The sequence below is a fragment of the Protopterus annectens genome, chromosome 10.part0, assembly GCF_019279795.1.
Source record: "Protopterus annectens isolate FY-2018-M chromosome 10.part0, PAN1.0, whole genome shotgun sequence".
Lineage (NCBI taxonomy): Eukaryota > Metazoa > Chordata > Ceratodontiformes > Protopteridae > Protopterus > Protopterus annectens.
In genome coordinates this window covers 736,565,884-736,587,197 of record NC_056744.1, presented here as the reverse complement: position 1 = coordinate 736,587,197, position 21,314 = coordinate 736,565,884, and the positions used below count along the sequence as shown (strand labels likewise).

Sequence of the window (21,314 nt, the reverse complement as noted above, 5' to 3'; positions counted from 1 at the left end):
TTGGTAATGTAGGTATTAAAATACTTATACTTGACAAATATGTGTTACATGATTTCAGTGAAAAGTTAAGAAAACAAGAACTACAACCCTCGCGTTACTGAACCATAGCAGTAACTTTGATAACATTATACAACTGTTATGTGGCATGTTAAAAAAATAATTGTATTTTAATTGATTTAGCAGCCTAAGAGAAAAAAGTAATATCGTTTATCATGAGGGTTGGGAGGGTGGCCTAATGCTTAAGGTGTTTGCCTTACAAACACAAGGTACAGGGTGTGAATCTCACAGGGGATAACCGGCTAGGCTTAAAATGGCTCGCAAGGGCAGTTAGCCTAGTACTAGCCTATGAACCTATGAAGTGTAGCTAATCAACTACTTTTTTTCTTTCTCCCTCTCCAATTTTATCAAAACATAGGCATGTCTTCTTTTCTAACTTTCCATACTGTTCTTAAGGTCAACTTTGGTATGTAGTACTCTATGTCATTGAAGTCTATATCCATTGTCTGAGATCTTTAAAATAATTTTTAGTAGCAACATGCAGTTACAACAAATACTTTGATGAAACAATTACAAGGTATAAATAAGAAAAGATTCCTGAGCAAACTAGTCTTCTTCCAGTTCATCAGCATTAAGAGAATGAGTCCAGGCTACAAGATTGTCGACTTCAGTCTCCCAAGGTTCACCTTCAGGTCTTGTGCTTTTCAGATGCATTTCAGGGCGATGTGTTGGCAGTGGTGTAACTAGTTCTATAGAAAAAAATACCAAATCAAAATAAGATGTAAGAGAACCTAAAAAAAGTAGTTCATAAAATAGAGCATTTTTAGTAGGTAACCTCACAGTATTTTATGCATATATGATGCAGTTTTAAGTTATTTATTTAAATATTAAAAGAAGTAAAAAAGGTAAAACCTTTGCTTATTTATTTCTTAATATCACATAATATTGAAATATGCATGAAGTTTATTTAATCTTGTAAGTATAAGGCATTAGTTGCTAATTTGTCTCTTTTCCTTTAAGTACTGTTTTCTAATACAACCAATGTTAAATATCGGTATTACTTTCAGTTGTAGGGATGCTATAGAGAGGTCATGACAGCTAATCCTTTACAGCAGATGTACTCTGCCAATTGAAGCATCAGCAGCCTAAGCTTAAAAGCAAAATATAGTTAAAGAATGTCTTGCAATACAATAGCAGGTTTAATAAACTAATAAGATGCAAACCAACCACTTTATTATGACTCTACTACTCCACCTTTTCTCATATTTCCTCCTATCTCCTGTTACCCACCTTCACTCTCTTAACCTTGCCCTTTCCCACACCCTCCACTAACTTCCTATACTCATTATTCCTACTACAATCTTCTCTTCACCAACTCTCACTGACCCCACACCATTTCATACCCTAGTACCTAGTCTCAAATGTGCTTACTTAATCCACCTTCCACTAAATCTGTATCTTATAGCTATCCCTTACTACTTCACACTACTGATTCCTGTAGCATACTCATCTTATTCAGATCAACTTTACACACTCTCTCTGTTTCCTTATAACATCTACCTTCATGTAAATATGTACATATGCAAATGCAACAAACAAGGACAAACAATTTAACTAGACAAATGTAAAACAAGGTCAATCATATTTTCTTTTTTAAACTCTCTTACAAATCATCATAGGTACATAGATTAATACTAGGCCAATTGCCCTTGCTAGCCATTTTAAGCCTAGCCAATTACCCCATGTGACAATCAAACCGTGCACCTTGTGTCTGCAAGGTAAACACCTTAACCATTCGGCAATCCCCTCACCAGTTATGTATCATCTGATTTCCAACTGTAGCCAGTTTCCTGAACCGTGTTAACATTTGTACACTACTCTTTGTTATTATATATTATTGTATTATACTTGCATGATACTGTTCAATACTGAAAAAGATTTTTCATCTAATCTACTTTGTAATGGAGCTTTTCTCCCTGACCCTTTGCTGAAAATGGGTCACTCATCCAGTTGGACTTTCCCGGTAACCAAATGTCAAATAAATAAAATAAATAAAACTGTTCTCATATGGAAATTATCAAACAGTTGGTAACCAATTCATGTTTAGGGCAAATAATGCAGCACAGACGCAGAATATTTCATACCTTTTGAGAAGGACAAACTCCAGAACTCAGGCAGATGAGCTTATGTGCTCATATTAGATTACATATATAGACATATAGTAAGGAAACCATATAATGTCCACCATAGGCAGAACAATACATGCTGTAAGTGATTACTTAAAGCTACCCATTACTGGGGAATGTATTAGCCACATCCCGAGTGATGAGTTGAGCAGGATATGCAGCTGTTATCATAGTTCATTCCTGGCAGTGGTCTATAGCTAGCAGGGAAAAAAATGAGACTGGAACCAGGAAGTGATGTATGTGTACACATGACAGCTGTATACATAAACACAAAATCAATACAGTGAGGCACTGTGTACATATGTTAAGTTTATGCCTTGGCAAAATTCTGTGCCTTTTGTGTATTTAATATATTTGCATGCTTATTCATCTATTGCACAGTATGTGCAAAATCCAGATTTCGTTATCTGTTAACCAAAAAATCCACTGGGCACAACAGCCTCATTCCAGAGCAACCAACAAGTGTGATCTGGTTAAGTGCTTTACTTGCTCAGAGTCACACAGAATTGGAAGGAATGAAACTTAGAATTACATGATAAAACTTATCAGCCGTTTACAACCTTAATTATCTGTCTTAAACTAAATATTTTTGTGCATATGGATGAGTTATCGAAAAAACATCAGCCTGGGACAGGAATGCGATATATAAAAGAATTTGAGCAAGAGGGAGTGTATAACTATTTGGGAATTGATGGAAGAATCAACAATAAAACATGAACAAATGTGAATAAAACTTAGTAAGGAATATTTAAGAAGATTAAAATGAATACTGAAAACAGCACAGACATCTAGAAACAAAGTCCAAGCTACAAATCATTTTCATCTTCCTGTCCTAACTTATGGTTTTGGAGTGACTGACTGGTTCCACGAGGTGTTGGATTGGTTGGACAGGGAAACAAGAATGATGCTTCATGCTTATTAAATGATTAATAAAAATCAGTACATACCAAGATTATGTTATATATTCCCCGTCCTAAAGGAGGTATGAGCCTCCTGGAAAGTACTGGTATGAATCCGACATAGTCCATGTGGGGGTGAATGACTTGAGATGTACCTCACTGGACTATATGAAGAGACATGACTGAGCTTTCAGATTGTGTGTCACAGGGAGGTATAATCCCAGCCTTAATCAGCATTCTAGTTTCTCCAAGGATGATGCCACGATACAAACAAAAAATTATTGATTTTAACAACTGGCTTAGCTTCTAGTGTCAATCCAAGGGGGTCCAATATCTGTCAGCCTGGGAAGACATAGCCAACAGGCCACACTGCTTTTCCATAGATGGTCTGCACCTGTTTCCTCTAGGCTTTTTGATACTGGCAAAGCCATTAGCTTTCTCTATTGTGCCTTTTGTAGGGAGTGTCAAAATAACCAACCTCCCAACATAACAAAATCTTCTCTAGATAAACTTAAGGTACTGCTGTTTAATGATAGGAGTTTAAACAAGAAACTGCATCCCCTGGAAGCACTCCTTACTTTGGAAGATGCTGACATCTGTGCAGTCACCAAGACATGGTTCAAAGCCATGGAAAGCACCCCAGCCACGCAGTGCTACAATGGCTTCCATATGTTTGGATCACAAACTGAGCATGAAAGAACAAAGGATGAGGTATATCCATCTTCATTAAGGATAAGTACATCTCAAGACTGGCCAAACAGTATGACTCTCTTGAGATACCACCTTTCTTGACCTAGCCAAGGCATCTGGCATGATCCCGCACTCAGGTATTATTGAGAAACCCTCCTAATTGGGGATTAACCTGTACATTACCAGATGGGTAGCCAACTGGCTCATTGACAGGACACATACAGGGTACACAAAACAAGTCTTACATGGAAAGACTGAAAGCCCTGTCACTGTATTCTGTTTCCTACAGGTTGCTAAGGGGTGACCTGTGCCTGGCTTACAGGGCAGTCTCTGACCCGGCCCTGATGGAAATGCTACACATTCATAAATCAAACTGCAAGAGAGTCACTCACTCCAGGGATGTTAACCTAGTCTCTGACATGAACAGGTCATGGTGGATAGATAGATAGATTTCCCAGAGACGGTCACTTCTCTGGAACAAGCTTCCATTTCAAATGAAAAGAGCCCCTCCCTGACCCTCTTCAAATGCAACCTAGATCAATGGATGGGTGATCGCAAGTTCACTCCTGGGGTGGTGTCCTTGTCCCTCCTTGACAGAGGAAGTCGATATTATCTACCATAGACCCTTACCTCTGTGAACTTCACTAACCTAACCACTGACAACTGGGGCAACTTGGGATAAATATGGCTAGTTATAACCCAATATCAAGAAAAGTACCCAGGAAGGGTAAAAAAGCAGTCCACAGCCAAATGGAAGGATGTTATCATTCCATTATACTCTGCCCTAATCAGACCAATAACTGAGTACAATGTTCCCTTTTGCATGTACTTTACCAGACACTTGCAAAAATTGGACAGACTACACAGGTTTCTCACCAAGAAATTACAGGGTACACAAAACAAGTCTTACGTGGAAAGACTGAAAGCAGTATCACTGTATTATGTCTCCCACAGGTTGCTACGGGGCGACCTGTGCCTGGCTTACAGGGCAGTCACTGACCCGGTCCTGATGGAAATGCTACACATTCATAAATCAAACTGAAGGTGGGTCACTCGCTCCAGGGATGTTAACCTAGTCTCTGACATGAACAGGTCATGGTTGAGAGACAGATACATTTCCCAGAGACTGCCACTTCTCTGGAACAAGCTTCCCATTCAGATTAACAGAGCCCCTCCCTGACCCTCTTCAAATGTAACATAGATCAATGGATGGGTGACTGCAAATTCACTTTAACTACCACAGACCCTTACCTCTGTGAACTTCACTCACCTAACCACTGACAATTGGAGCAACTTGGGATAAATATGGTTAGTTATAACCAATATCAGGAAAAATACCCAGGATGGGGAAAAAAGCAGTCCATGGACAAGTAAGACAAATGGAATTTTAATACCAAACCTACATAAACACTTTTAACAGTTATCACCACGATAAATATAGGTAGGCTTGTAAGGGCTCTAGGCCTGTTAGCCTAGTAACCTCTTATGAACCTATGATTACATGTATATATCTGCAATCGGAGAACAGCATGCATATCTGCTGACCTCACAAGATGCAAATGTAGTGAAACTTTTATAACATGAGGAGAGTAAGTCTAAAATGACCTCCCTGGTTACTTTAGCAGAAGCATATTGGTGTCAAGTGGGAATGGAAATCACACCAGAAATAGATAAAAATAAGGCAGCAACTAAATGTGACAAAAAACAAAAGAAAGAATATAAGGTGAAGGATGAGGCAAGAAATTAGGAAAATATATAAATATAGTAGTTGCAAGCATAGTAAACTCTTGGAACAACCTCATGTTGATCAGGACTGAATGCAGAGATGGCTAAGGAGAGGTGAATTTAAACCAAAAGGTTAATATTGGCTGGCCAAGATAGCGGACTACATAAACGTTGGTTTACAAAGTCCATTGAACATGTATGAGAAACAGACAAATATAGGTTTTGTAAAACAGAATTGGAAACAGTTCTACATCTTGTTGCGATATACTAATGGCAGAAGGATTGTATACTGAAAGGCATAATAATGTGGCACGACTGTTGCACTGGGATTATGCAAACATAATACTGAAGTAGATGGAAAATATTGGAAATATGAGCCACAAAGCATTATAGAAAATAATAAAATTTATATCACATGGGATCAACACTTACCAACAGTTAAAAAATAGAGATAAGAAAACCAGGTATAGTAGCTCATGAAAGGAAGACAAAAGTAGCATTGATCACTGAAACTGCTACACCCACTGACTACATTGTCTCATGTACAAAGAGACACAAAGTCATAAAATACCAGGATTTGCAGACAGAAATAAGGGCAATGTGAAGAAGGACACCCAGACAGTTCCAAAAGCAGTAGGAACAATGGCCCTTATAAAAAATAATTTACAATTGTAATTCTGGCTAACATCGAAGATTGAAACACTAATTTCATGAACTTTAATTATACTTTGACTTAGGAATGATGTCCATTTCTGTCATGGTATTAGAAACCAGAAAGACTTGGAGAAATTAAACAAAGGAGTTATTCTAGTACAGTCATGTTATTATGACTGTACATATAGCCTTGCTTATTGACTAAGCTTGCAGTGTCATTAGGCTGGTCACAGTGAGAAGAAAAGGCATCTTCTGAGAGACAGAGACTAGGAACGGGTGGGTCATGTACTTGTGCTCTAAAGCATGTAGTTTGAATATTACTTACATGGAGGTGCTGCTGAGCATCTGCAGTGGTGCAAAACATTATAACAAACTTGTTATGTGTTGGTGAAATGCATGTGAAAAAATTTGTCTCAAGAGAAGAATGAGTTTACAAAGAAAAATGCTTAATGCAGTTGGATTTACATTAGCAAGATAATTATAACTGATGAGTGCAGTTTTAGCAATAAATGCAAATTAATTATGTGCCAGAACGGCTATGCTTTGAGGCATTGGAAATACAACCTGATTTGAGGAAAACATTTTTAATTGTCATTTTCATGGGTAAAGAAATAGGAAAACAGAAAAAAAAAATAAAGAAATAGACATTCAAAATGGAAAGTAACATGTGCCATGATTTGCATTGTAGGGGTCTATATCACCACATCGAATGTTTAGGTTATCAAACACCTAAACATCGAACTGGTAAGACCAAAACTGAAAACCGCAAACGGCACAAGGCAAAACTTCCATTGGCAAAAAAAAAAAAAAATTTAAACACAAACTGGGGGGCTTCATCCCCACACCCCCCCCCCCCAACTAAATATACTAACTTGAAATCATTCTACAGTAGACAAAATGGCAAAATCTGGCCAACAGCCAAGGGAAATCTTTCCCTGCATTAAATCGGTGGTTCGCTGTTTTCTGCTTTTGGTCTTACCAGTTCGATGTTTAGGTGTTCGATAACCTAAACATTTGATCTGGTGATATAGTCCCACACTGCAGGCCTTATTACATTTATAGAAAAAGAAAAACAGGTAGTATAGAAATATGTTGAAGAAAAACAGGAATATAGAGCACAAAGGAGAAGGAGATTTCCATTAGGAAAAAAAAAAAATATATATATATATATATATATATATATATATATATATATCTATATATATATATATATATATATAATTACACAGACACACTGCTTTCATAGTTGGATTAAAATATATTGAAGAAACGGGTCACTATCAGTTCAGTGAAAACTGAACAGCATTTTCAGTACAATTGCATTGAACTTTTTTGTTTGTCAAAGTGTTCATTCTGAGATCAAGGTACAGTGAGGATCGAGAAATTTATCCTTTCCCCACTGCAGTGCAATCTCGGAGTTGGTATATATAATTAGCGGATAGTGTGGGGGCACAGGTCTCCACATGAGAGGAATTCAATGAACAGCATTTCCAATGAAATGCTGTTTGTTGAATTGACTGATGAAGTGATATAGACCCCAAGAAACACAGAAATAGAGCACACATGAATTTTTGATCATAAATATATATTTGTTGACAGAAGATGGTATGGTTATACAAGATATTGGAGGAAGTTGTATAAAATGAATACTGACAATTCTGAATTTTAGAAAATTAAAACCTTATACAAATGAAGTTTGCATGAAGCATTTGAAGTTATGACATGATGAAGCTTTCTATATGAGAAGACAGCAAGTGAATATATTAGTATATTTCAAAGGTTAGAGAAAAAGAAAGAAAGGTTTATAGAGCTGACCAAACAACCAAATAAAGAAATAGTGTCTGCTTCTCAGAAATAGCATAAATGTATTCTTCATCAAATAATATCAAATAACAAAGATAAAATGATGCAGTGGCACATGAGAAAAGGAGAGGTACGACTTTTTTTTACTATTAAATTAAACACAGAAAACACCAGATGGATTTTAATAGGTTGGAAGACTGTACAACAGTAATGAACACTGCTGATTTTTTTTTAGAAAACAAATGTTAAAACATTCTTTTTTTATTTTTATTTTACAGCTTTGCAAATCCTATAAAGTGATTGAAGATCACATGGCTGAATCACTGTTTTGTGGTAAGCAAGACATAAGATCTTAAGAAATGAAATGTAAATGAGTCACACAACCATGCACATCTTGCCAATAGCCACCTTCATGTTATGCCAACTTTCTTACAAAGCAAGTCAGTCTCATCTAAACATGTATGAAGGATACATGGATGTCACTTTGTTTAATTTTCAGGAGAAGTCTATTTCAGAGGTGAAGCAGTTGTTGGTACTAAGTTTTTTTTTTCCGTTATGGCTTACTTATGTGCTTGTGGAGAGTTATGTCCCTAACTCTGGCATTAGCAGAGCTATTTGGCTTTCACAGATAGAAGAGATTAGGGTTCCTAATGGTATAGAACACAAGGCATACCTCACACCCCAACAGTTTATAGGAAACTGAGTAAAGGTATGGCACTTCAAGCCTTTCCCAGTAGCTCTGGGACTTTAGAGTAACAGTTTTCTATGTAGGAACCTCTGGAACCTTTCCAAGGCATTCTTCTAAATAATTAGTCTAATTAGGGCTGTATACAGAGGGATAATATTTTTTTTACCTGGATGATATGTCTGTACATATCAGATGTGCTAACTATAATGATTTTCTGTTATGTGATAGTTGAAGAAGAGGGAATCATTGACCCCAGTTCCAAGATCAATAACTGCATTAGTATCTTGGAATGGGTCACTGGCTATACTGTACACTGAGTAACAGAACTGTTTACCAGATGTGAAAATACTACATATTTTTTACATTTAATTTTACTCTTTTTCTGTTCGCAACATGTTTATAATTGTTAATTCTTGTTTTAATGAGTGGGTATCAGAAGAACATTTGACAATAGCACCCAGTTTGTCATCATATGTCAATTTAGTAAACCAAAGCTTAAGACAGAGAAAGGAGTAACTACAGAGGAATTAAAGTGTTTGTTGATGAAAAAGAATGTATACAGCATACCAAGAATTAATAGTGTAGCATGTAAGCTAGGATACTGCTATGGGTACAAAATGTGGGAACACTTTTAAATGAATAATGAAGAGATGGATAGCAAAAACCTGGTATAATGGTGTAGTGAAGTTGTTATGAGGAAAAAAATATATAAGCTGGTCAAAAACCTGGTATAATTGTGTAGTGATGTTGTTATGAGGGAAAAAAAACACATAAGCTGGTCAAAAACCTGGTAAAATGGTGTAGTAAAGTTGTTATGAGGAAAAAAAAAACACATAAGCTGGTTAACGAGAGACCAGTGTTCAACTATAAATTACTAACAAAGATTTTATAAGACAGACGAAAGACTATTTTAAGTCAGTGCATTCAAGACAAACTGACATACCCCATTGCTGATGATGACATCAATGACATATCAAGGATTACTAAACTATCTGATAAAAACAGGTCAGAAAAAATTTAAGAATTTTTTTTTTCAATTTCCTGTATGGAGCTGGATACATATTCATATACAGTTAACTCGCCTGATCTCTGATTCACCTCCATCCACAAGCACTTTATGTGGCTTAACCTGGGCATTTAACTCTTCCTGACCAACATCCTAGTGCCCCACTTCACTAGTGACAATAGGTCTCCCATTGGAGGTAGGCAAGCCAGTTAGTTAGCACTGCTGCTAGAAAAGGCAGGCTTACTTTAAAGGGTTAGGCCCCAGGGTCTGCATACTACTGTTACTTATGTAAGCTGGGAGGGCTAAGAGGCATGCCCTGTGGTAGTGCATCTGACCCTAGCATTAGGATGGCTATACCTCCCAGGCCATCCCACACATTGAACCTTGCAACAGTTCTGAGTCCTGGTTTTCAGTGAATGGTCCACCCTCAACTCTCCTCTTTGAGAAAGCTGAGCCTCATCATCCCATCCACACTAGCCCCAGCAGATGTCTTAGTCTCAGTCACAGTCGGGGCTTCATTTCTCTGTGCCAATGGAGCTGGCAAATACAGAAGGATTCTGTGGAACTTGGATGCTTTCAAAATATACGACCAGTTGGTGTATAGTAGCAAATATTCCAAATTAAGCATATATAAGAATGGCAAAACATTCACAAGTTGGATTCAGAAAGAGCTTTTTAATCTTTGGTTAGTGTCTTTTATGGGGGAAGATGGTACACATGTAAAGAGAAATTAAACAAGGATGCTATCTCAGTCATTGTCTGTATGGAATGTGAATGAATGCTATACTAGGAAAGTGCAAATTTCTGTATTAGTTGTGGCCATGAAATATAGAAAGGATATGTACTTCCTCCACTATATTAGTGTGCTCATAAAATACGTTACATTCTCATTCTATAAGTGATATCATATATTTGTGAATATTGTTTTATTTTTGTTTAACAATTGAGTAGGTGATAATAATAAGTGGGTGATAATATGGTTGAAAATGGAATATTGTTTTCAGAAACAGAATTTGAGGTTATCTGGTATGAGCTTTGTCATGTACTGTAAAAGAAGCGAAGCCTTAGTTACTTATATTACAGAAAATAACAGCTACTGTTAAATTTTGGACTGTTTAGAATAATTTATTCTGAAAAGAATGCTTAATCACACCTTATTTATTAAGTTGTATTGATTAATGTTTATGTTATTCCTGAAATATAAGACACGAGAATAATGGGCATATTTTTCCAGCTATAATAGACATTTACAGCAAAACATCAAGTAGTATCAAATACAGTAGTTTTCACACTACTTCATGAAAGAACTTACATCAACTAATGGAAAAAGAAAACAAAAGAAAAATAATATTTTTGAGGCAGTTAGGTGGAATTGGATTGAACCTCATTAAAGATGGGATGTTGTTATCAGCTCATTTGACAAGAAGAAGTGTATATAAGACAATCATTAGCATTTTTACTTATTATTAATGCTTTTTAGTTTTTAACATTTTGAAAAATGTATGTGTCCGTATTAAAGGATTTATTAAACAGCTGATATATTTATTTGGCCCAGGCATAGGAAAAAAAAGATATCTGAATTATGGTAGAGAAGAAAAAAGATGTAGAATGCAAGAATTTGTGGATAAAGGCCAGGGAAAGAAAATTTCTGCTGAAGGAAATGCTATAAAAAGAAGTGGTATACTAGGACTGCTAGCTACTGTTACTTTTAAAATGCTGGGATGCTTTACAAGTAAATGAGCAAGGCAGTTTAATATCTTGTATGAAGTATCTTAAGGAATGTTATGTTTGGAAGCTTTTATGTGAAGACTGGTCCATAAAAAAGATTTACAGAAAAGGGCCAAAAGAAAAATGAATTCTTTCTCTGGGAAGCTAGAAGACATACTTGATACTTACAGGGATTGTTCATGTGTAGAGAATTTATGGGATAGGTTAAATATTTTTCTACAGAAATTTGAAATGACATTTTTGAATAAAACAGAAAATCTGATTTCATAAAGTTATGATGGCAGTTATAAGAAGTGCAACACAAATGCTTCTTTATATTTTGTGGATAATCTGGAAAAACAGGTGGCATTCTGTTTTGTATGGTAAGCTTTGGGATACCAGCAGAATCTACAATATAAAGACAGACAAGCCACTCAAAACTTTAAAAAGTCACAAAATATGCCAAACCGTGGGAATTATCCATTTATTGCAAATCCAGTAAAATAAAGCGCTTTTCGTCCAATAGGTGTACGAACTTCATCAGATAAAAGCCAGATCAAATAATGCAGTTTAAATATTAGGAGCACTTAGTCAGCTGATACATCAGTATTAAGCATTAAAGCAGCATCTCCTATATATCGGGTTCGATTTAAAAACTCTCTTTTGTTATTTAAAATACAATATAAACAATAGTTTCATTTGGATTTACTAGAACTATTCTAGTCTAAATAAATAAATGCTGGTAAAAACATTATTAAACAAGCAGCAGCAACTAAAACAAGCACATTTTAAAATATTTATAATTACTATATAGGTTCATAGGTTCATACTAGGCTATCTGCCCTGGGGCAATTATAAGCCTAGCCCGATTCTGTATGGCTTACGCCACCCCTTGATTTGAGTATACTGTGCCCTTTTTAAGGTTTAGTTTACTGTGCCTCTGTCTAATAGTGACATGGGAGTAATCCCTGGGACAAACCTACGATCCCCCATCCACCTATCGAGATTCTTCTTGAAGAGATTCAGTGAGGTGCTCTGCCTCACATGAACTGGAATTCTATTCCAGAGCGAAGGGAGCCTCTGGGTTATGAACCTGTCCCTCCAGCAAGTTCTATTTATTTCTGTGCTGAGGTTCAAGTCCCTCGAGCATGTGGCTCTAAGGGATTTAGATTTACTGAGGTGGAGCATGTCCATTAATTCTGGATTTGACATAGCTTTGTATGTCAGGCATAGATCGCCACGAAGTAGGCAGTATGCAGCTGAGTAGAGCTGGAGTTTTTTTAACCGAGCAGCATATGGCATCTGTTTGAGACCCTTGATCCTCTTGGTGAGATACTTTTGGGGTCTTTCTAATTGCTGCAGGTGAAGGGTAAGGTACATCCCAAAAGGGGCATTGCATTCTATGATGGGCCTGATGAGGGATGAATAAAGGGGCACGATTACCTCTCTTGATCTAGATGTGAAACCCTTCGTGATGAGGTGGGCTATGTAGAAGGTCTTTCTAACCACTTTGGCAATGTGGTTTTCAAAGGAGAGATTGCTATCAACTTGGGTCCCCAGGTCCCTAATAACTTTCTCTGTACTTAATGGGTTTCCGCCTATGTGGTAATTTGTGGGCACATTGTTTTTGCCAAAGGGTATGACTATACATTTTTTGGCATTTAGCTTTAAACCATGGCACTGGCACCAGTTATCTGTCTCTGTGAGACCTTTTTGAAGGATGTTTGTGTCAGCTGGAGAGTTGATTATGGCACCCAGTTTGCAGTCGTTTGCGAACTTGGTGAGCCATAGTCCTCCCATGTTTGCCTGTACCTCGGAAAAGTATATACCAAACAAGAGTGGTCCCAGGACAGAACACTGTGGGACGCCACTTGTGACCGGTTTCGAGTCGGACATGGCTCCAGCAACTCTCACTCTGTGGGTTCTGTCTTTGAGCCAGTTTGCGACCCATCTTGTGACATATGTTCATAGGTTCATACTAGGCTATCTGCCCAAGGACATTTATAAGCCTAGCCCAGAGTTTTGTGGCTTTCGCCACCCCTTTAGTTTGGAGGATACTATGCCCATTATTTTGCTGTGCCTCTGTCAAGCAGTGACACTGAGATAATCCCTGGGGTATATCTGCGATCTCCCATCCATTGGTCAAGATTTCTCTTGAACAAAGCCAGCGAGGTGCTCTGCCTCACATGTACCGGGATTTTGTTCCATAGCATAGGGAGTCTCTGGGTGATGAATCTGTCCCTCCAGCACATCCTATTAATAACCATGTCAAGGTTTAAGTCTCCCGCCCTTGTAGTTCTGAGGGATCTAGATTTTTTGAGGTGAAGCATGTTCATCAATTCTGGGTTGGACATGGCCTTGTATGTCAGGCACAGGTCACCTCTGAGCAGACGGTAAGCGACTGAATAGAGCTGAAGTTCCTTCAGTCGGGCAGCATAGGACATATTTTTGAGACCCTTTATCCTTTTAACAGCAACTTAGTTCCATATTATATATTGCACATAAAGTGTGTGTTCATGTTGTGAAAATACATACATATATGTATATCCCCTTATATAAGCCTATCTTCGAAGGCTCTTGAGTTTTAATATAGCCATAATGGAACACATATCATTAAGACCCGGCCAGTTATATGCGTATAAACTGATCTGCCATAACAATTCTTGTCTTTCTAATTCTATTTCTATTGGACCCACTCTTATATTAGGCATTAGTTGATCCAAAATCCAAAACTTAAATATATGTGTGGGATATTCTAACACATGCTTAGCTAATGCATTTTCTTGCTTTAGTCTATTTATATTGTAGGTATATTCATAGATTCTGTCTCTTAATCTATGAATAGTTTTGCCTGCATAGAAACATGGGCAAAACTGGCATTTAGCTAAGTAAACCACCATTTTGGAATTACAGACATATATCCAGTTAGACTAGCCCGGTCAACAAATGTAAAATAAATAAAATAAAAAGTGTATTTAATTGCATAATTGTTTTATTGATTAAATGGGGAAAGAGTAAATGTGTATATAAGTAGGGGGAATTGTAGAAAGAGGTATACTCTGCAAAGGCTGGTACAGATGAAGCACTAGAGAATTTTATGGCTCTTTTTGAATAAACGGGAATTATTTTACTCATTTGGCCTTCGTTTGTGGTTAAAATAACTTAGATTACTTTTATTTTTGTGGATTCTAAGACTTGCTTGATAAGTTGCATGGGATTTTCTAGATTAATTTGAGCTGCCACCAGCTCAAGTCATATGAGACTTAGTTTAACGTGTCATCCAAAGGTTGTCATACTCAGTAAAGCATTATTCCTCTTTATATTTCACTATAGTATCAGTACTAGAAAAAAGACTAACCCAGAGTCTTCTGATCTTTGAGGTATAAAGTGATAGAGTACTACCTAGTGATCAACTGATACTGTTCCTCTCCAGCCTCATCTACTATATATCATCTTCTGCACTCTTGGAGGTAATTTGCACAAATCCCTGCTGAATATGCTTTGCAAAGATTTATGATCTATTTCCACCTGAACTTCTTTACCATAAGTGTATTCACGTAATATTCATATTCATACACTGTTACTAAAAGTGGCTTTTCTATTTCAGCATATTTCTTTCACGTGTGAAAATGTTTTTGACACTGTTAGCTCATGTATTCTCTTGCTTGAAACAGTTTCCATTCCATTTTAAATGGCATCTAATGTAACACATCATAGTATTTTAACTCACTCAAGCCTAAAACACCCTGTTTGTATACTTTCAGTTCACAGCCATAACTCCTTATGGTGTCCAGAACTTTTTTTGGGGGGGGGGGGGATCTGGCTTCTTTAACTAAGTGGCTCACCTGATAATAATAGGCAGTATTAGAAAGGACAAGGGGTTATTAATAAAATTATGCTAAGATTGTTAGTCTAGGATGTCCTGCAGTGGAGAAAGTAATTTTTGTTTGTCTACACTTTATTGAACTGCATGGTATGGAAACACCAAAGTGGGAGACAGGACAATTCACTGAAAATGGAGGTTTATGTCACAATATACCGGAAATATTGCTAGTTGTTTGTTAGTAATTATGAAAATAAGCAATATTTCCACATGTACTTAATACTTCAAAAAACAAGTGAGTTACAAACTGTTGCATGGCATTAGACGAAACCTTAGATGGTGTTGAAGAAAACTGTCTTTGATATTTGCATTGTTAGTTGCATATCTTGAGAGATGTTAAGCCCCTGGGAGGGTACCCTCCTGAGTTCCTAAGCACCTTATAGCTGGCTATAATGTTCTATAGCTGATTTCCATACGATCTCTCACACTCTGTAAATACTGTAAATAGCTTTTGACTAACTGTGTGAATTTGTTAATATGTATCTGCACGATATTTTTCCACTATGGGCAATATTGCTCACACTTTGTATTATTTGATATGTATTTGTACCTTTATTTTTTTATTGGGCTGCTATCTTTACTGTAATCTGTTTCTTGGAGCTTTTCTCCGTGGGCCTCCACTGAAAACGAGCTCTCTGGGCCCAGTGGACTTCCCCGGTAATCAAACTGGAAATAAATAAATAAATAATTTATATTGCTAATTATGCAATTAAACATATAGTTTCATATTACTGCAAATATCTCCATAGACATATTTATAGATTAATTTTTTGCTGTCAAGGAAAAGCTTATATCTGGTTAACAAAAATGTTATAACAACAGATGTATAGGTTGTATGGTTTCAAGATATGAAAATATGTCTGTGAAAGTTTTTATAATTTGAGATATCTGTGCATTATAATTTAGCATTTATGGAAAAGACTATGAATGCATGGACTACTTTCACTGTAAAAATACTTCTTAACTGATAACATTACTAACAGTTTTAATAGCTTTTATTGTTCACAAAATAATTAACATTTGCTTAGCTTATATTTTTTAAGTTTATTTTTCAGAATATGCTCTAGAATGCAAGATGAGTGTAGGCTGTTAAAGGAGTGACATTCCACACCATATAGGTGTTAAAGACTTAATGTTTGTGTCTTTGCAACTAGTTTCTTGAGAATTTCAAAGCTCCTTTGTTGCTCACAGTCACATTCCTAGGCAACATCTTGCTCTAACTCACTTGTGTATTTTGTTGGCTTTAATTCTCAGACATGGTTGTGACAGCTGTTAGGCATACTGGGGGGGGGGGGGTGCAGCATATTTTTTAGGGCAGTTGCTGCAGTCTACCATGTTTTTGGAACAATGTGCCTTCTGGCTGGGGTTGTGGTTTGATTTTTGCTTATGTTATTTTGTTATTTTAGGGATTCTGTGTAGTACAGCTAATAATGTAGCATGTATGATAGCCAATCTGCCTGCAAATAATATAATAAGGCACACTACACTACATAGGTATGAGACTGCTTTATTGTCAAAGGTTTATCCTCAACACCTGGGCTTTAATACATATTAAGCTACAACGGAACTTTTATTGCTTTTTTTACTTTTCTCTACCCTGACCTTAAGTGATATTTCAGTCACAAAGTACGTGTGGAAAGATTATGTTTGCTCCATTTTAAGTCCCTTTTGTCTGGAAGTTTCAGAATATGTATACAGCAAACACTGGAGACAGTCTTATTAATTCAAGTGCAGTTTCTTTATAGTGATGAGATAAAGTTCAGAGTTTATTTCCAACAAAATCAGCATACTCGTAAATAATATTCTTTCTGGGAATTTACTGCATAAAATTACTGTGTTTTTAGATTCTGTTAACTTGGAGATGGTAGATGACTTAGTATACCATGGAATGCAGCATTATGTGTTTTTAATAGACTACTAAAAAGAAAGTTGTTTGTCTTTTCGGCTTTTCCCGGTTAGGGGTTGCCACAGAGGAACTCCAGTCCACTAATGATTGGCAGCCGATTTTTATGGTTGCGAGTTGCCAGCCCAATGCCCAACCTTCAGCGAAGGCACGCCCATTCACGCATGTCTTTCGGAGGCCACTCGACCGTGGGGAGGACAAGCAGACTCCACACATAAGGCACTCCAGCCAAGAATCGAACAGGAAAACCTCTTGCTGTGAGGCAAAGAAAGTACCAAAAGCAAACAAAACAAATGAACCACTGTTGAGCATCTCTGTATGTCTAGCAAGTGTTGGTGACAGTCTTCTACTTCATTAGTGATAGCCTAGAAAGCCACACTTCTGTAAGTATTATGGCCAGATGAGCTCAGTGGTCGATGCATACAGTACTGTGACATTTTAATTTATGGGGAGCCAATTATAGTAAGTGCTCTTTCAGGTCTTCTAACCTTTGTATGCTTGGACTATAACAACCAGTTTTGTACTGATGGCTCATTACCTCAAGGAGAAAGAAGCAGAATAAGTATGTGTCCATGCTTCCCTTTCTCTTGCTGTTACGATAATTTTGTAGTTTCTTTTCGTCTTACAACAGTACAAATTTCTAACTAGATTACTGCTTTCTGTAGAACATGTCAAGTATGCATTTCATGAAGAGATGGGGGTGGTGATGCACACTTATACCAGTGGTACTGCCTATGAAGATAATATACTTTGATACTAGTAATGGTCCTGAATATGTGTTGCAGGAGACCACCACAGAGGACAACATAATGGTCTGCAGTGAAAGGGGTGAGTTAGATACCAGTAGATAAAAGGGATCCTTAAAGGCTCTTGTTGTTTATCAGCTTTCAGAAACAAGAGTGACATGTCACGTGTAAACACAGTTTTTGCATTCTCTTGCTCCCTGCGGTTATTTTGTCTCTGTTCTTTATTTTATTTATTTTGTTTGTTAGTTTGTTTTCTTAGGATGTTGATTCTTTTCTTTATTGGAGATTTTATGTTTCTTTTTCATTGCAGCTAGTGATCATTAGACAGGGCACGTTCTTTTCTTTGCATGCTCTTTTTATACTATTAAACAGTAAAGTCCATTCTCGCAATATGTGGTTTATTACTGAGATGCAATTCAATACCTCATATCTGTAAATACAACTTATTTATGCTGTTTACTGTATTTGTATATGTTACTGATGTTATTTTACACTTTTCAGTAAAATATCCCATCTGTCCAGTTTCGGATAACCCACTTTATTCTGTACAGGGTCACAGGAATGCCAGAGCTTATTCTGGCATTCTAAGGTAACAGGCATGGAAATGTAGTCTCAACAAGGCACAAGTGTATCACAGAATGCACACTTTCATTGTCACACATGGTACGCACACCTATGGGCAAATTGCACAAAGCCATTTCATCTACTGCATGTCTTTTGGAGATGACAGAAGAATGGAGCACCTGGAGAAAACCCATAGGTTCATAAGTAGGTACGAGGCTATTGGCCCTAGGGCCTATACAAGCCTAGCCAAAAAGGTACCCTGGCTTTCGCCACCCAAGAAAATTATTTTCCTGTGCCCCTGTCAAGCAGAACCACAGAAGTGATCCCCGGGGTGAATTTCCTATTACCCATCCAATCATCAAGATTTTTCTTGAAGAGTGCTAAATAGGAGCTCTGTTTGACATAGATAGGTAGTCTGTTCCCGAGTATGGGAAGTCTCTGGGACAGGAATCTATTCCTCCAGCATGTTCTGTTTATTGTGGTGATAAGGTTTAGGTCCTTAGAGCGTGTAGCTCAGAGGGATTGGGATTTCTTTAAGTGAGCATGTCCAACAGCTCTGGGTTTGACATAGCTTTGTATGTTAGGCAGAGATCGCCTCTGGGTAGGTGATATGCGATGGAGTAAAGCTGGAGTTTTTTGAGACGGTCTGCATAAAGCATCTGTTTGAGGCCAGTAATCCTCTTTGTGAGGTATTTTTGCTGCCTTTCCAGTTGTTGTAGAGGTCTTGTGAGGTACATACTAAAAAGGGCATTGTACTCTATAATGGGTCTAATGAATGATGAGTAGAGGGGAACAATGACCTCTTTTTTTCTGAATGAGAAACCTTTTGTGATGAGGTGTGCCACGGAGAAGGATTTCCTGACCACTGTGGCGATGTGATTATCAAAGGAGAGATTACTGTCTGATATCTGTTGATATGTGCTGATACATGGAGGACATGCAGACACTGCATAGAAGGAACCCTAGCTGAGAATCATATTAAGTAAAACAAAAACTAATGCACCATATGACTATACATAGCAAGATAGATTTCCACTTTGAATAAATCTGCAGTACAATAATCAAAATGCACTGTTTTCCAAAGAGCAAGATCTTCATACAGAAATCAAATAATTTATAGTATCATATGGAAAAACTTGTATCTATTTTCTGATGCTATAAGCATTACTGATTGGATAGATACTGGCAGCTGGCATGCTGCCGTATTCAAGAAACAAATAAGGTTAACAGCAGCCTTCTAACTACAGTTATAAATTCAGAGCTTGGTTACTTTTGCTTAACTATTTATAATTCAGCCGCTAATTAATACATTTTTTTACCCGGTGTTCTCCTTTGTAGATAGATGCTTTTCATTTGATTAAGTCTTATCAGCTTTTCATCTATTTTCATCTGTGCCTTTTTAGGTTGTCCAAATGCTCCATACATCATGCAGCTAAACCTGTTCAAAGAAATGCGAACACATTTAATACTACATAGATACACATCATATACCTACAAACTTGTTTTACTTTGGTATGCTGCTTATCTGTACATAAGCATGTAGGTACATAGTAGTATAAAAAGGACAGATGCACTTAATGCATGGACAAACAAAATATAGTCAGCAAAAAAACAAAAAATAGTCTTGAAAGGAAATTAAAAATCTTTCACCCACAAATTTAGATCATCATCTTTAAGCAGCCTAACGTCTCTTTTAGCTGCTAATTCTGTGCTTGACCACTTCAGCATTATGATAAACTCACTCTCTCATTGTAACCCAAGTACCACTTCCCCATCACTAAATCTCATCTCCCTTTTGTCTGTTGGCTTTTGACTCACCTCTTTCACTATAGACCATTATTCTAACCACTATGGTGGTCTCCTACATATTCAGGACAATTACTATTAACACAGTTTATTATCTTCAGAGGCAGCACCATTGGTGTAGGAAGATACCATTTTTTCTATGACCAAGGTGAGCAAAGATCATTTAGTGGCCTGGGCACCTGCTGGAGTTGGTGAAGGAAAGGAGAGTAGTGTTCAGGCTTTGTCTGTTCCAATCTTTTTCCAGGTGTTGGGATGGGGTCTGGTAGGTGGAATGTGTGTCCAGGCATCCTCTCCATGGTGGAATCCCTTGTGAAGATTAGGGATCATAAGGGGTGATGCTGTCTCAAGAGGGCATACAGCCTATTGAATATGTCATGCACACAGATGTGGATGTACTTTGCAAAGGTCTACTGCGTATAAATGCCTTGGATATTACAGATATGCACAAGGGACAGTAGGGCTTAAAGTTAGAATTACAATGCCAGCAAGTGGATGATAGCTCATTCATCTCTCACCCCAGGGGAAATGGAAAGCAAGACTTTATCAGTGAAGAATGAAATGGTCCATAGGGTGACAGGTGGAGGCAGGGCACTGTGATCAGAAGGAAGATAGAGGGATCTAGTCCATATTCCTTTCTCTTCTCTATCAAGTTCCGGCTATCCCAACAATTCCACCCTTCATCCTAAATTCCTAAAGAGGCTTTTCATCTCTCTCGGCCACTCACTTACATTTTCAACCTCTCCTTTCAAAAGGAATCACACCTCCTGCATGAAAATATGCTGTTATAATTCCTACACCTATTGTAAACTACCCACCACCACCAGAGTACTTCTACTCTACAGCTTATCTCTCTCCTATTGCCACCATTTCTCAAAAAATGGTCCAGATGCATTTATTAGCTTATATGAAACACTTTCAACTGTTAAACAGCAACAAACATTTTTTTTATATTTTCATTTTAACAACATTACAGCATTTTATATAGACAAATACTTTATTTCTGCAACATGGATAATGGCTATCACTGGGCTATTCAGTTAGTTGATCATACTTTACT

The 21,314-nt window shown here is 37.2% G+C and overlaps 1 protein-coding gene across 1 annotated transcript in view; it reads right to left on the bottom strand.

Annotated features, from left to right (window-relative positions):
- Window positions 1–320: 320 nt before the first annotated feature.
- The window catches only part of UBE2U (ubiquitin conjugating enzyme E2 U), a 658,880-nt gene continuing 637,886 nt past the window's right edge, over window positions 321–21,314 (bottom strand). Inside the window, exons 9-10 of the mRNA XM_044085559.1 lie at window positions 19,771–19,889; window positions 321–746 (exon numbers count right to left, since the gene is read on the bottom strand). Of these exons, the coding sequence (XP_043941494.1) occupies window positions 604–746; window positions 19,771–19,889 (262 nt within the window). The 3' untranslated portion in view covers window positions 321–603. The remainder of the gene's footprint in view (window positions 747–19,770; window positions 19,890–21,314) is intronic.